The sequence below is a fragment of the Hyaena hyaena genome, unplaced genomic scaffold (assembly GCF_003009895.1).
Source record: "Hyaena hyaena isolate Hyena2069 unplaced genomic scaffold, ASM300989v1 scaffold_1805, whole genome shotgun sequence".
NCBI classification, from domain to species: domain Eukaryota; kingdom Metazoa; phylum Chordata; class Mammalia; order Carnivora; family Hyaenidae; genus Hyaena; species Hyaena hyaena.
This window is the reverse complement of record NW_024082438.1, coordinates 180055-192327: the sequence shown is the minus strand read 5'-3', so window position 1 is coordinate 192327 and position 12273 is coordinate 180055. Positions and strand designations below refer to the sequence as shown.

Sequence of the window (12273 nt, the reverse complement as noted above, 5' to 3'; positions counted from 1 at the left end):
TGGAGGAGGACAGTTGTGGGGATGAGCACTGAGTGTTATGTGGAAACTAATTTGACAATAAACTATTTGTAAAAAAAAAAAAAAAAAAGAAGGAATCCTCAGAATGGGTGATTTGACCAATAAAACTGGTGGAAAATCAGAATTTACATATTGTAAATGAAAACCACACTATCTAAAAAATATAAGAATGCATCAATGCCTAAATTGTACTCAATAATGTGTTATATATGATGAAAAAAGGATAATGAAGAAAGAAATATAGAAGGTAAATGCCCATATTTATGATAATAAATAGGTCCATAGAAAATTAATTTATTTCGAAAATATTTATTGTGGACCTATTTTCCAGGCACTATTTAGAGAAATGCAAATTAAAGCAACCTATTAAAATGCAAAACCAATGAGAATAATAAAGTAATGTCAGGGATGCTAGGGAAAAATAGCTGTACATTTCATGTTGTATTGTAAATTGATTCAATTTTTCTGGAAAATAATCTGCCCATATATTAGAGGCGTTATAGAAATGATTCTACCTTTTGACCCAGTTATTTCACTTTTGGGAATAAACCTCAGAAATAAAAGCAAAGTAATTTTATAAAGATAAACATAGCAGTGCTATTCTTAATAATAAAAACTGACTAAAAGGGCACAAGGCTGAATATGCATATTCAAGACAAAAATGAATGTGTATTAGTACATTTGCAAAGATAGAAAGATAATTACATTCACTTATTTACTGAATAACTATTTATTAGGTACTATGTGGGCCAGGCACTGCCCTAAGGGCTGGGAATTGAGTACAGAGCAAAATAAATGTGGTGTATACTATTGTCTCTGGGAGCCTGTGCCTTTGTGCAATATAGAAAAATGTAGCGTCTATTGTTAATTTTTTGAGAAACCTTCACACTGTTTTCCAGAGGGGCTGTACCAGTTTATACTCCCACCAACAGTGTAGGAGGGTGCCCCAATATTTACAGCAGCACTCTGCACAATAGCCAAAACATGGAAAGAGCCTAAGTGTCCATCAACGGATGAATGGATCAAGAAGATGTGGTTTATCTATACGATGGAATAACTACATGGCAATGAGAAAGAATGAAATATGGCCATGTGTAGCAACATGGATGGACCTTGAAGGTGTTATGCTGAGTGAAATCAGTCAGGCAGAGAAGCACAAATATCATATGTTTGCATGTATAGGAGGATTAGGAGGAAATTAACGGAGGACCATGGGGGAGAAGAAGGGGGATAGAGTGGGGGAGAAGGAGAGAGGTAAATCATGAGACTCTTGAATGCTGAGAACAAACTGAGGACTGATGGATGTGGAGAGGAGAGGGGAGATGGGCATGGAGGAGGGCACTTGTGGGGATGAGCACTGGGTGTTATATGGAAACCAACTTGGCAATAAACTATTTGTAAAAAAAATAAATAAAACAAGTTACATAAAAAAATTTAAACTTGGTATGATCTGAAGATCTTATTTTGATTAATGTGGAATTTCCTTAAAAGTTTGAGGTAGAGGAATAAATGATGTTATTTACATTAAAAAAAAAGAAATGAGAAATGTAGCGTCTCTGGGAACATGAAGTCCTATGGGTGCAAAGCTTGGCCAGAAAAACACCCCCATTTGCAGAGTAACGAGTATCCAATGTGTGAGGAAGAGCACAATGATTCGGGAGTTGAGTCATGACTCGGGAGTGGAGAATGGTCTCTCACTGGACATCTTGTGGACTGCTAGCCATACATAGCAGTCCTGGTGCTTACAGTTCAGTGAGGAAGAAAGACATCAAAGAAATAAATGCACCAATGAGGGCATAATTACAAAGATAACTGCTCAGAATAGAGGAATATAGCCTGACCAGAGCATATAGTGAGAACTGGGAGTTCTGTATTATGGAGAATATAGGAAGTTCAGAAAGAAGCTGAGATTAAATAAAGGAGGTGGGAACGTGTCCAGAAAAAGATATCAGCATGTGCATAAAACTCCCCGTGGATGTAATGCATGTGGCATATTCAGGGAACTGAAGTTTGAATTAAAGAGGGCAAAGGGAGTGGGGTGCAATGTGAAGTAGAGAGGTGGTCAGGGGCTATCCTCTGTAGGACCTTGTAGGCCAGGGTAAGAACATTGTTCTTATTCCTAAAAACAGTATAAAAGCACTAAATTGTTTTAATAAGAAGGGCAGAGATATGATCATATCTCTGTTTCCAAAAGATCCCTCTGGCTGCAAAGTGGAGGATGGATTGTATAAGATGGAGGTATTGGAGTGAAAGATGTGGAGTAAGCCATTGCAGTTGTTCAGGGAGAGGTGGAGGTGGTTTGGACAAAGGTACCAACAATGGAGTTGGTAAGATGCAAATTACTGGAGACATACTGAGGAGATGAGGTTGATAGATCTTAGAGGTGTAAAGACCATGTAAGGGTGAGTGAAGGGAGGTGTCAACCATGCCTCCCCCTTTTTTTTCCTAGTAAAAAAATTTTTAAGGTTAACAATTTAGAGAGTTTGGTATTTGTTTCCTAGGGCTGCTTTAACAAACTGCCACAAAACCAGGCACTTACCATAATAGAAATGCATTCCCTTACAATTCTAGAGACCTGAAGTCCAAAATCAAGGTGTCAATCAAGGCACCCAGGCACCTCTCACAAGTTCTTTCTATGAATTTTTCTGCTTCCTTCCTTCCTTCCTTTCTTCCTTCCTTCCTTCCTTCCTTTCCTCTGAGATTCTATGTATAACTGAGATCATACAGTATTTTTCATTCTGTCTGACATATTTCACTTCACATAATGTTTTCGGGGTCCTCGTTGTTGCAAATAGCAGGATTTTTTAAATAACTGAATAATGTTCATATATATATTCATATATTATGAATATAATATTCATATATATGAATAATATTCATATATATATGAACAAAACTTCTTTATTCATTCATCCATTGATGGATACTTAAGTTATTTACATGTCTTGGCTATTGTAAATAATGCTGCTATGAACATGGGATTGCAGATCTCTTTGGAGTTAGTGTAGCTAGATTTGTATCAGACAAAATAGATTTAAGCTAAAAATGGTAAGAGACAAAGAAGGAGTCATTATATAATTATAAAGGGTTAAAACATCAAGACATCATTGTGTTCCATAATTCCTGTAGGCCTTTTTTACTTTTTCATTCTTTTTTCCTTTTGTTCCTCTGACTGGGAAATTTCCAAAGTCCTATCCAACAGATCATGGATTCTTCTGTATTTGTTGAATCAAGTTTTGAAACTATGTATTGAATTCTTCCGTTCAATTGTTGTGTTTTTCAACTCCTGTTTTGTATTTGTTTGTTTGTTTTGATCATTCTGTTTCCTTATTGAACTTCTCATTTTGTTTATGCATTATTTTCCTAATTTTGTTCAACTGTCTGTGTTTTCTTGAAGTTCACTGAACTTCCTTAAGAGTCTTACTCTAATTCTTCATCTAACAGCTCATGTATCTCTATTTCCTTAGGGTCAGTTAGTTTTATTAGTTTCCTTTGGGTGTCATATTTACCTGATTTTTCATGATCCTTGAATTTTATATTATTGTCTGCACATTTGAATAACTGGGCTTCACTCTCAGATTTCACAGGTTGGTTTGGCAGAGACAATTATCGACCAGTCAATTCAGTTTGGGTTTCTCGGTGTCCATCTGCTGTTTACGTCCTTGGGCAGGTGAGTCCTATTATTACAGTCAATTTTTGCCACAGTCAATAGTTGCATAATACAACTATTCAAACAGTAAGGAATGGGGGATTGTGCCACTGGCTGAGAACAGTTGGACAGGACTGCTGGCTTGGTTTCTTATCCAAGTGAGGTTGTAGGGATGGGCTCCATGATCGCCTGGATTCTCTGTTCAGGCTTACTAGATGGTCTAGAGTAGGTACCATATTCAGCAGTAGGTGGGGCTATAAATTTGCTTCCCTGATGTAGCAGGGCAGTGGGATGGGACACAGCTCATTGTTTGGGTATTGCATCAGACCAGAGTGTGTACTGAATTCCTTGGTTAGGTGAAGCCTCTGGTTTTTCTCTGTAAATGGGGGAAGTTGTGGGCTCTATGCTCTGTTCAAGTGCTATTGTACATAGGGCAGTTGAATGGGTTATGTAGCTTTCTGTGTGCTCTGGTTAGGTTCCCTAGTTGGATAGGCTGAAGGCTGTAGTCAGCAATAGCAGGGTTGTGAATTAGATTCCCTATCTGGGCACAGCAGGAAAAGCAGCTGTAGAAGCAGGTAAAGCTCATTGTTTGATAACTCAAGCCAACAGGAACCCCAAGTTCCCTGATCAAACAGGACCACTGGCTTTGCTTTGTAAACTATTAGCAATACGTGTCTCCTTGACTGAGTTGTTTGAGTGCCACTGGGCCTGTATAGTTTCCAGAAGTTGTCTCCAGCCCTTAATGGCCAGATGGGGCCAGATGACACTTTCCACAACAGGTAGGGCTATGTCTTAGCTCCCTTGTCTGAGGGGAAGGAGAAGGGACTGCTCTAAGCTACTCTAAATTTCCCAAACACGCTCTGTGCTTGAGGGGAGCTACCCTTAGCCTTGGCTATAAATTAATCCCCCTGCCTGTGCATATCATGAGAACGCTCCATGCTTGGTACTGGCTTTTCTGCAGGCATTCAGCTCCACTCTTGGCTTGAGTGCCACTGGCCCACACTGTTTCCAGTAATTGTCACTAGCCCTTCTGGTCAAATAGGGCCAGAAGACTCTCCACAGTGGGTGGAACTGTGATTTAGCTCCTTGCCTGGGCAAGGACAAATGAGGCTCTAGGGTCTTCAAACTTCCTTGTTTGAGGATCTGAATCAGACATATCTGAACTTCACTGAGTTCCCTGGTCAGAGTGCACTCTGGATTTGGTTCTACAGAAGAGCAAAGCCACAGCTCGGGATTACTACTTAGGCATGGGAGATATGAACTTAGTTTGCCAAGATCTACTTGCTGGCTATTGCAAGTCTCCCCTATCTTCTCTATCATAGTCAGAATCCTAGTGATCGAGACACACAGATTCTCACAGATTCTCCTGCAATCCCCGTGGTGAAAGATCAAATTATGGGTTCCCACAATGGTTTGGGGCTGGAGATGGTTGTCCTTCTTGGGTTCTCTTTTCACATTGGAGGAACTGGAGGCTCAGGGGAGACTTCTCTGCATGGTGCTATGCTAGCATCACATGGGGCAATGTGGTCACTGTGTAGCCATTTCTCTTACCCTTCTAATTCAGGCTCTTGGTCTCTGTGTTGCAGACTCACCCTTGTGATCCAGGATTCTCTCAGTGATGTCCTGTTTTTAAATAGTTGTTAGTTGCTGTTGTGAGGGGAAGCAAAGTCAGGAAGAACTTATATTGGCATCTTGGTGATGTCATAGGCCTATATTATATTAAAATTTTTTTTAATGTTTACTGATTTTTGAGAGAGAGAGACAGAGTGTGAGTGGAGGAGGGGAAGAGAGAGAGGGATACACAGACTCTGAAGCAGGCTCCAGGCTCTGAGCTGTAAGCACAGAGCCCAGCGCAAGGCTTGCACTCACAAACTGCGATATCATGACCTGAGCCAAAGTCAGATGCTTAACCAACTGAGCCACCCAGGAGCGAGTGAGCACATGCACATGGGGCAGGGAGGAGAGAGGGAGAGACAGAATCCCAGGCAGGCTCCATGCTGCCAGTGCAAAACCCGATGAGGTGCTTGATCCCACAAAATGTAAGATCATGACCTGAGTTGAAATTAAGAGTTGGACACTTAACCAACTGAGAGTCACCCAGGTGCCCCTGAATTATTTTTATATAGTTGCTTGTGACATAAAGATGGACAGTACTAGTTATTATATTTAATAGCTTCATCTGTTGGGGAGATTCATCTCTACAAATTAATTATAAATCAGTGGTAACTACTATATTAAAGCCATGAAAAACATACTATGGAAGCACAGAATAGGGGTCAACTAGATGTTCTGGAGGTAGAGATGGCTTCAGAAAAGTGACCCTTGAATTGAGTCTTGAAGAGTGAGTAGGTATTTTTCAGAGGGAAGACATTACAAACAGATATGAAACCAGTAGGGAATTCTACTGAAATCACAATAGCAATACCAATGGCAAAAGTCCAAATGTGTTTTAAGAATGGCTAGATATAGAATGAGGATAGGAAGTGGTTAAATACATTTGGTGAATAAGACTTGGTACTTTGTGTATGTGTAAGGAAAACAATGGAGTCAAGACTATTATAAGACCATCCTTTGGCAGACCCTAGGGTCTGCCAATAGAGTCATCCTTTGGCAGACTCTATTAAAACTGGGGTGTCTGCATTCTTCAGATATTAACTGTAAGTGTGGCCTGTGTTTTCTCCATGAAAGGTTGTAAATCTACATTTTAGTCAGGGATTTCCTCTTCGAGATTCATATATAACGTCCCTGAAAGCCCTCAATTCTTTTCTTTTTTTTTCCTCAGGAAAAAAAAAAAAACCTTCTTTAAATAGCTACATGATAGTGTTGGATGTAGCTCATTTTAACAAAGGTCACAGCATTTTTGAGTAGTAAACACGATTACCAGATCTTTCCAGTATCTAGATGTTTGGCAGGCATGCCTCCATCACTGGAATAAATAACTAGAGCTCCAGGGGCATATGACAGCTGTGGCCTGTGAAGCCTGTGGGTATCTGGGAAGAGCCAGATGCATCCTGTTTCTCCTCAACTATAGCCAAGAGGAGAATCAAGGTAAAAAAGCTCCTTTTTCCTTGAATCAACCAGACTATTGAACAAGTTTTGAGCTTGTCTGTTCTACTGACTTCAAGTTGGCCTTAAAAAGCAAATGGGTTATAGAAGCTTTATTTAAGAAGCTCTTGTCAAGAATCTAAGATTCTTTTCCATTGTAGCTCAGCAGCACCTGAATTCTATTCCTGGACTATTTCCTCCTGTGATGATAATATCAGCAATTAACATACTTGTATTTATAAGACTATTCTTTAGGGAGTACTCAACCCTTGGGAGAGGTCACCTAATTAATTTCTGCAGTGTTTCAGATTAGACTGCTGCATGTTTTATGACCTTGAAGATTACAGTGGTTATTAAGTCACTAAAATATTAAATCACTTTTGCCAGGACTCCCAGTAAGGAAGCAACAGAAAAAAGGCAAAGAACTAAAATCTTGGATATTCCAAGAAGTGTTTTCATCACTGCCCTAAAGCAGAAATCTGTTTTAAGCAAGGAGAAAAATAAAAAAAAGAGAATCCACATTATCAACCAAGAAATAACATACTTCAAATTTTAAGGTAACCCCACTAACGCGAAGTCATCTGAATTTATCCATATCTTTGGAACCCTGAAGATAACTTCTTAGCTATGAAATCAGAGTTTGGATGAACATCTTTCTTCTGTATTGTGGTGGAAAGATCACTGGACCCTAACCCACAAATCCCAGTTTTGAATATTGTCCCGTTCACTTATTAGCTATGTTATCATGGACAAGATAATAGACACTTTGCAATTACAATTTTCTCAATTTTGAAATTGATATATCTTTAACTGCCTAACAGTGCACTCTTCTCTTCACCTTAAGATCCAGAATCCTAGTTTAAGACTTCATCATCTTTCACTTGAATCCCCATAACTGACTTTCAATTACTTTCCTCTGTTTTATTCTTGTTCCTCTACTGTCGTTCCTCCACATAGCTGTTGGAGTGGTCGTTTAAAATCAGAATTCAAACTGTATCATTCTTTTGCCTAAAATCCTCCACTGGTATCCATTTATATTTAGAATAAAATACGAATTTCTTACCATTGCTTAAAAGACCTGTAAAATCTGTTTGTTGTTCACTTCCTTGACCTACTCAAAACTGCTATCTTAGCCTGACATTTAAGTTTTCCAACAATTTGACAACTAACTTTCCCAGCTTCTTCTTTCATCATTCATACATTCACATATTCATTCAACATATACTGAGCATCTACTTTAGGTCAGGCACTGACCTAGGTCTTGGGACTAAAGAGCTGAATGAACTAGGTCCTTAGGGGAAGAAGGGATAAAGAATAAATGTGAAAATCCATATTTTACCAAGGTTCTCAGAACAATCAAACCTTTGCCAAATTTGAGCATAAACCTTAGTTATTTTATGACCTAAGATTCTTCTTTTATGACAGATGATAGACTTAAATATTTATGATATGTCTTTAAAATACCTGATTTCTCCAAACACTGCTCCAGCTTTCAGAGTAACCAGAACTTGAGCACCATCAGAGCCTCCAAGAACTTGGACTTCTCCTTGCTTGATGATATACATTTCCTTGCCAATTTCTCCCTGTATGCCAAATATAAACGGGAAATGGAAGTAATTTTATTCTTTACAAGTATGCCCCAAATTTAGAAACATTAACTATTCTAGATGAATAATTATAAATAAAAAAGCAAGAAATATCAATGTAAAAGTAATTGTCTTAAGACCTGAGGTAGTTTTGGAGATTGGTTCAAAGGACATATCCCATGAAAGGAAATTATTAGGAAAATTCTGCTTCCCAACATGTGAGCACTGTATGCCACCACTGGGCAGGTAAAGAGGTTTCAGTCAGCACATTGTTTCAGGAATGGGTATAGGTAGAGGAAATAACTGGTTGTAAGCATAATCATCCTGACATTGGTGACCACTGCTGTGCTTTGAAGAAGGTGCTTGGTCTATCAAAAGAGCATGGGCTACAGCCATGCAAAGGTCAACTCTACTCTTCTGCTTATAGCACTGATGTCTGAGTTTAGTAATTGGAGCACAGGAGACCTTTAAGCTATTTTAGCCCCATTTAAGAACCTTTGACTCCAAGACTCTGATGGGCATCCCAGTGGAGACATTTTGTTCTTATCTCTAAGTCAACAGCTGAAGAGAAAAATGTATCCTTATGACCTTCTCAGAAGTAGGACTTAGGAAGCCTGTACCTGTATTTTCTAGTCTTTGCCTATGTATAACTTTTTCATCTTGTTCCTGCACTGTATGCTTTGCTGTAATAAATCTTAAGCCACAAATATAACTTTATGTTGAATCATGCAAATCACCAAACTAATGGATGGTTGTGAGATCCTTGGAACATCTCTTCTCACTCCAAGATGCAAAAAGAATAAATATGTTTTACATGATATCTAAATTGCAATTGGGTCAAGAAAAGCTGTTAAATTCTAAATAAGCCAGTTTGCCTATTACCAGGCAAACTATTTAGATAATAGCACCTATAAGTCTTAGTGAATTGGGTCTTGATCACCCTGAGCTATAAAATAATAGCATGAAAACAACAAATTTACTTACTTGGTTCAGGAAGGGACTAAGTTATTTGAATTAATTAAATATTCTTCTTAGCCATATTTTCAAAAGATTAGAATACATTAAAATTAACTCAGGATTAAACAATGTTGATTATAGTTCATTCTCTGTGATGGCTGAGACAATGTTTACTTTGTTCCAGTGCTGAGCATAGGGCTTATGATATAAGCACTCATTAATGAATGAGGGAAATACAGTTTAACCATTTTCTATGGAGTTTTGAAGTCTTTTAATACAAGAGTTTTTGTATTATAATTGTTAGGCAGAATTTAAAGTTTTCAGATTCTATCTCTTAGTTAATATCTGTGACATTGATGTTCTCATTTTATCTCATCATTATTTTTATGAGGAAGGTAGAGTAAGTACTACTATTTCCATTATAGAGAAAGAAAAATAAAGGCATAGATTGGCCCATTTGACTAGCCAAAGCTCCATGACAGTAATCAGAGGCAAAAGGAAGCCTAGAACATGCATCTCCTAACTGAGCAATGCAAGAAGTATTTTTAAATTTTGCATTGTGCAGAATATTAAGCATGTATTTATTCTCAAACATGGATCAAAGTAGAATTTCCAATAGATGGATCTTATTACAGTTATTTCCATAATATCAATGCTAGTAACAATATATTACATTTGCATAGTACTTTTAAAAATCATAATAATATCTGATATTTACTTTGCTCCTTATCTTAATACCTATATTTGTTCTATCAGACATGCTACTTTATAATTGCAAAGTATTTTCATAGATATTAACTCATACAATTCCTGCAAAAATCCCAGTGAGGTCAAAGCTATTTAAAAATTGATAGTAGAAGCTTGAAAAGTTAGGTATCTTGAGCAGACATACAAGGCTGGCAGATAAAAACATTAGAATTAGCAGCCGTTATGTCACCTGACTCTGTAGAATATATACAGATAGACCATATGATAAATCCAGTATCAACACCAATCTCTTAAAAATCAATAAAAAGCTATGAATTATTTTTTTAAAAATGGAAAGTGTCTGCATATTACTATTTCACAAAATATTCTAGGAAGTAATGATTATGATGGGGTCATATTCCATATTCTTTGCATGAAATAATTCTCAAGGAACTGGAATGATTTTTCAAAGGCAGTTATTACAACTGACTGGTGGTAGAAGTACATAATGGGCACTTAAATATAGCTCAGCACTTTTAATTATTTTTTAATGATCATTTCAATAATTTTCCAAGGAGATCTGGCATAATCAACGAACCAAAACTTCCACAATTTCTTGCATATTTCTAGGCTAATTTAAGCTTTTCCTGCAAGTTTAATTAGCATTCAAATGAAGTAGACTTTCCTCAGAGAACAAGGTCTGACAGCATGTGCAAAATAAGATCAAACCAAGCTTTTGTGGTTGGTTTATGTGCTAATTTGGAGGAAGTGTAGAAATGCAAGAGCTTCATGTAGAGTGAGGTAACCCTTAGTGAGCTTCAAATGTTCAGAGTTCTTGAGTAGAAGGATCTATCCAAGGCTATTAAGGGTATTCTGACATTCAAATTAATTCTTGCAATTAATTCTGGGAAAATTCCCAAATAATCTTTGAAACAGTTCAAGCTACCCACTCAATATGTTTAGGAGTCATCTTGAGGATTAGGCAGGTCAGTAAACTTAGTCCTAATCCTGACATTTCTTCAATTATTAAGGCAACTGCCAATAGAATTTTTTTCCTTCTTGTCTTCTACAATGATTTGTGAAAATGATAAGCAAAAACAAAGCTAAATTCAACAACTTTTCATCTCTGTCAATATTACTATGAATCAAATCCTCCTCTCTTAAAAACAAAAACAAAGAAATGTGGCAGGTAGTCTTATGTCTTCTTCTTTCTGCTATATCCCCTACTTATTTCTTTCTTTCCCTCCCTCATTTGTGTTCACTGATCTGTTTTTATTATCGAGCGACGAATATATGTGAGGAAGGAATTAGAAATGAGAAAGCTGTATCTACTCTGCATTTCACACTTTGTTAAGCAAATCTGCATGGCTTAGGGGCATGGGTACTAAAGTTTCTATGAGTTATCTCAATTTCCAGTCCCTGGTGCTATTGGAACAAATTGAAAGGCCATTTTGGTGCATTAAGGCCATGTCATTCCAAATGTACCATTGCCCTAAAGGGGTCCTTAAACTGATCTGTGGTTTGTATTTCCCATTTCAGTGAAAATGATTTCATATCACCAAGGTGCCTACTTTTAACTTGGACTAATTGGTGTAGGATTGCATATTCTTGGTTTCTATCATATCACAGTATCTCCTCCATTTTTCCTCTTTTACTTCTGATTGTTCCTTCTCTGCTTCTTCTTCCTTAAATATTGGACCTCCTCCATAATTATTGGTGTTTTCCAAAGTTACAGTCCTTGGCTTTCTTCTTTTACCTTTCTTTGGCTTCTAACGAAGTCAGTTTCCATATGTCAATTCCCAAGATTTACCTCTAATTCTATCCACTCTCCTAAACTACACTGATTTCTACCTATGCACCACGTATCTCCACAAAGATGCCTTGAAGTACCTTACACTCTATTTGACTTTGTTTTATGCCATTAACCCAGTTGGTCACTTGTTCCATTCTGAGAATGTGATAAGCTCTGTCCTATCTCATGGCTCCAAGTCTTTATCTAAAATGCTGTCCTCTCCACCTTAACTAAAGAAATATTTCTTTTTATATTTTATAAAGGTCATGCTTGACAACGGGACAACCTTCCTTGGCTATTGTTGATTATGCTACTATAAACATAGGGGTGCATGTGTCCTTTTGAATCAGTATTTTTTATCCTTTGGGTAAATATCTGATAGTGTAATTGCTAGATTGTAGGGTAGTTCTATTTTAAACTTTTTGAGGAACTTCCATACTGTTTTTCCCTAGTGGCTGTACCAGTTTGCATTCCCACCAACAGTGTAAGAGAGTTCCCCTTTCTCCACATCCTTGCCAACATCTTTCATTTCCTGTGTT

General features: G+C 37.5%; 1 protein-coding gene across 1 annotated transcript in view; it reads right to left on the bottom strand.

The window, feature by feature from the left end:
• Positions 1 to 8176: 8176 nt before the first annotated feature.
• The window catches only part of CNGB3 (cyclic nucleotide gated channel subunit beta 3), a gene marked incomplete at its 3' end in the record, with an annotated part of 117474 nt that continues 113377 nt past the window's right edge, over positions 8177 to 12273 (bottom strand). Inside the window, exon 15 of the mRNA XM_039224871.1 lies at positions 8177 to 8295. Coding sequence (XP_039080802.1) covers positions 8177 to 8295 — 119 coding nt within the window. The remainder of the gene's footprint in view (positions 8296 to 12273) is intronic.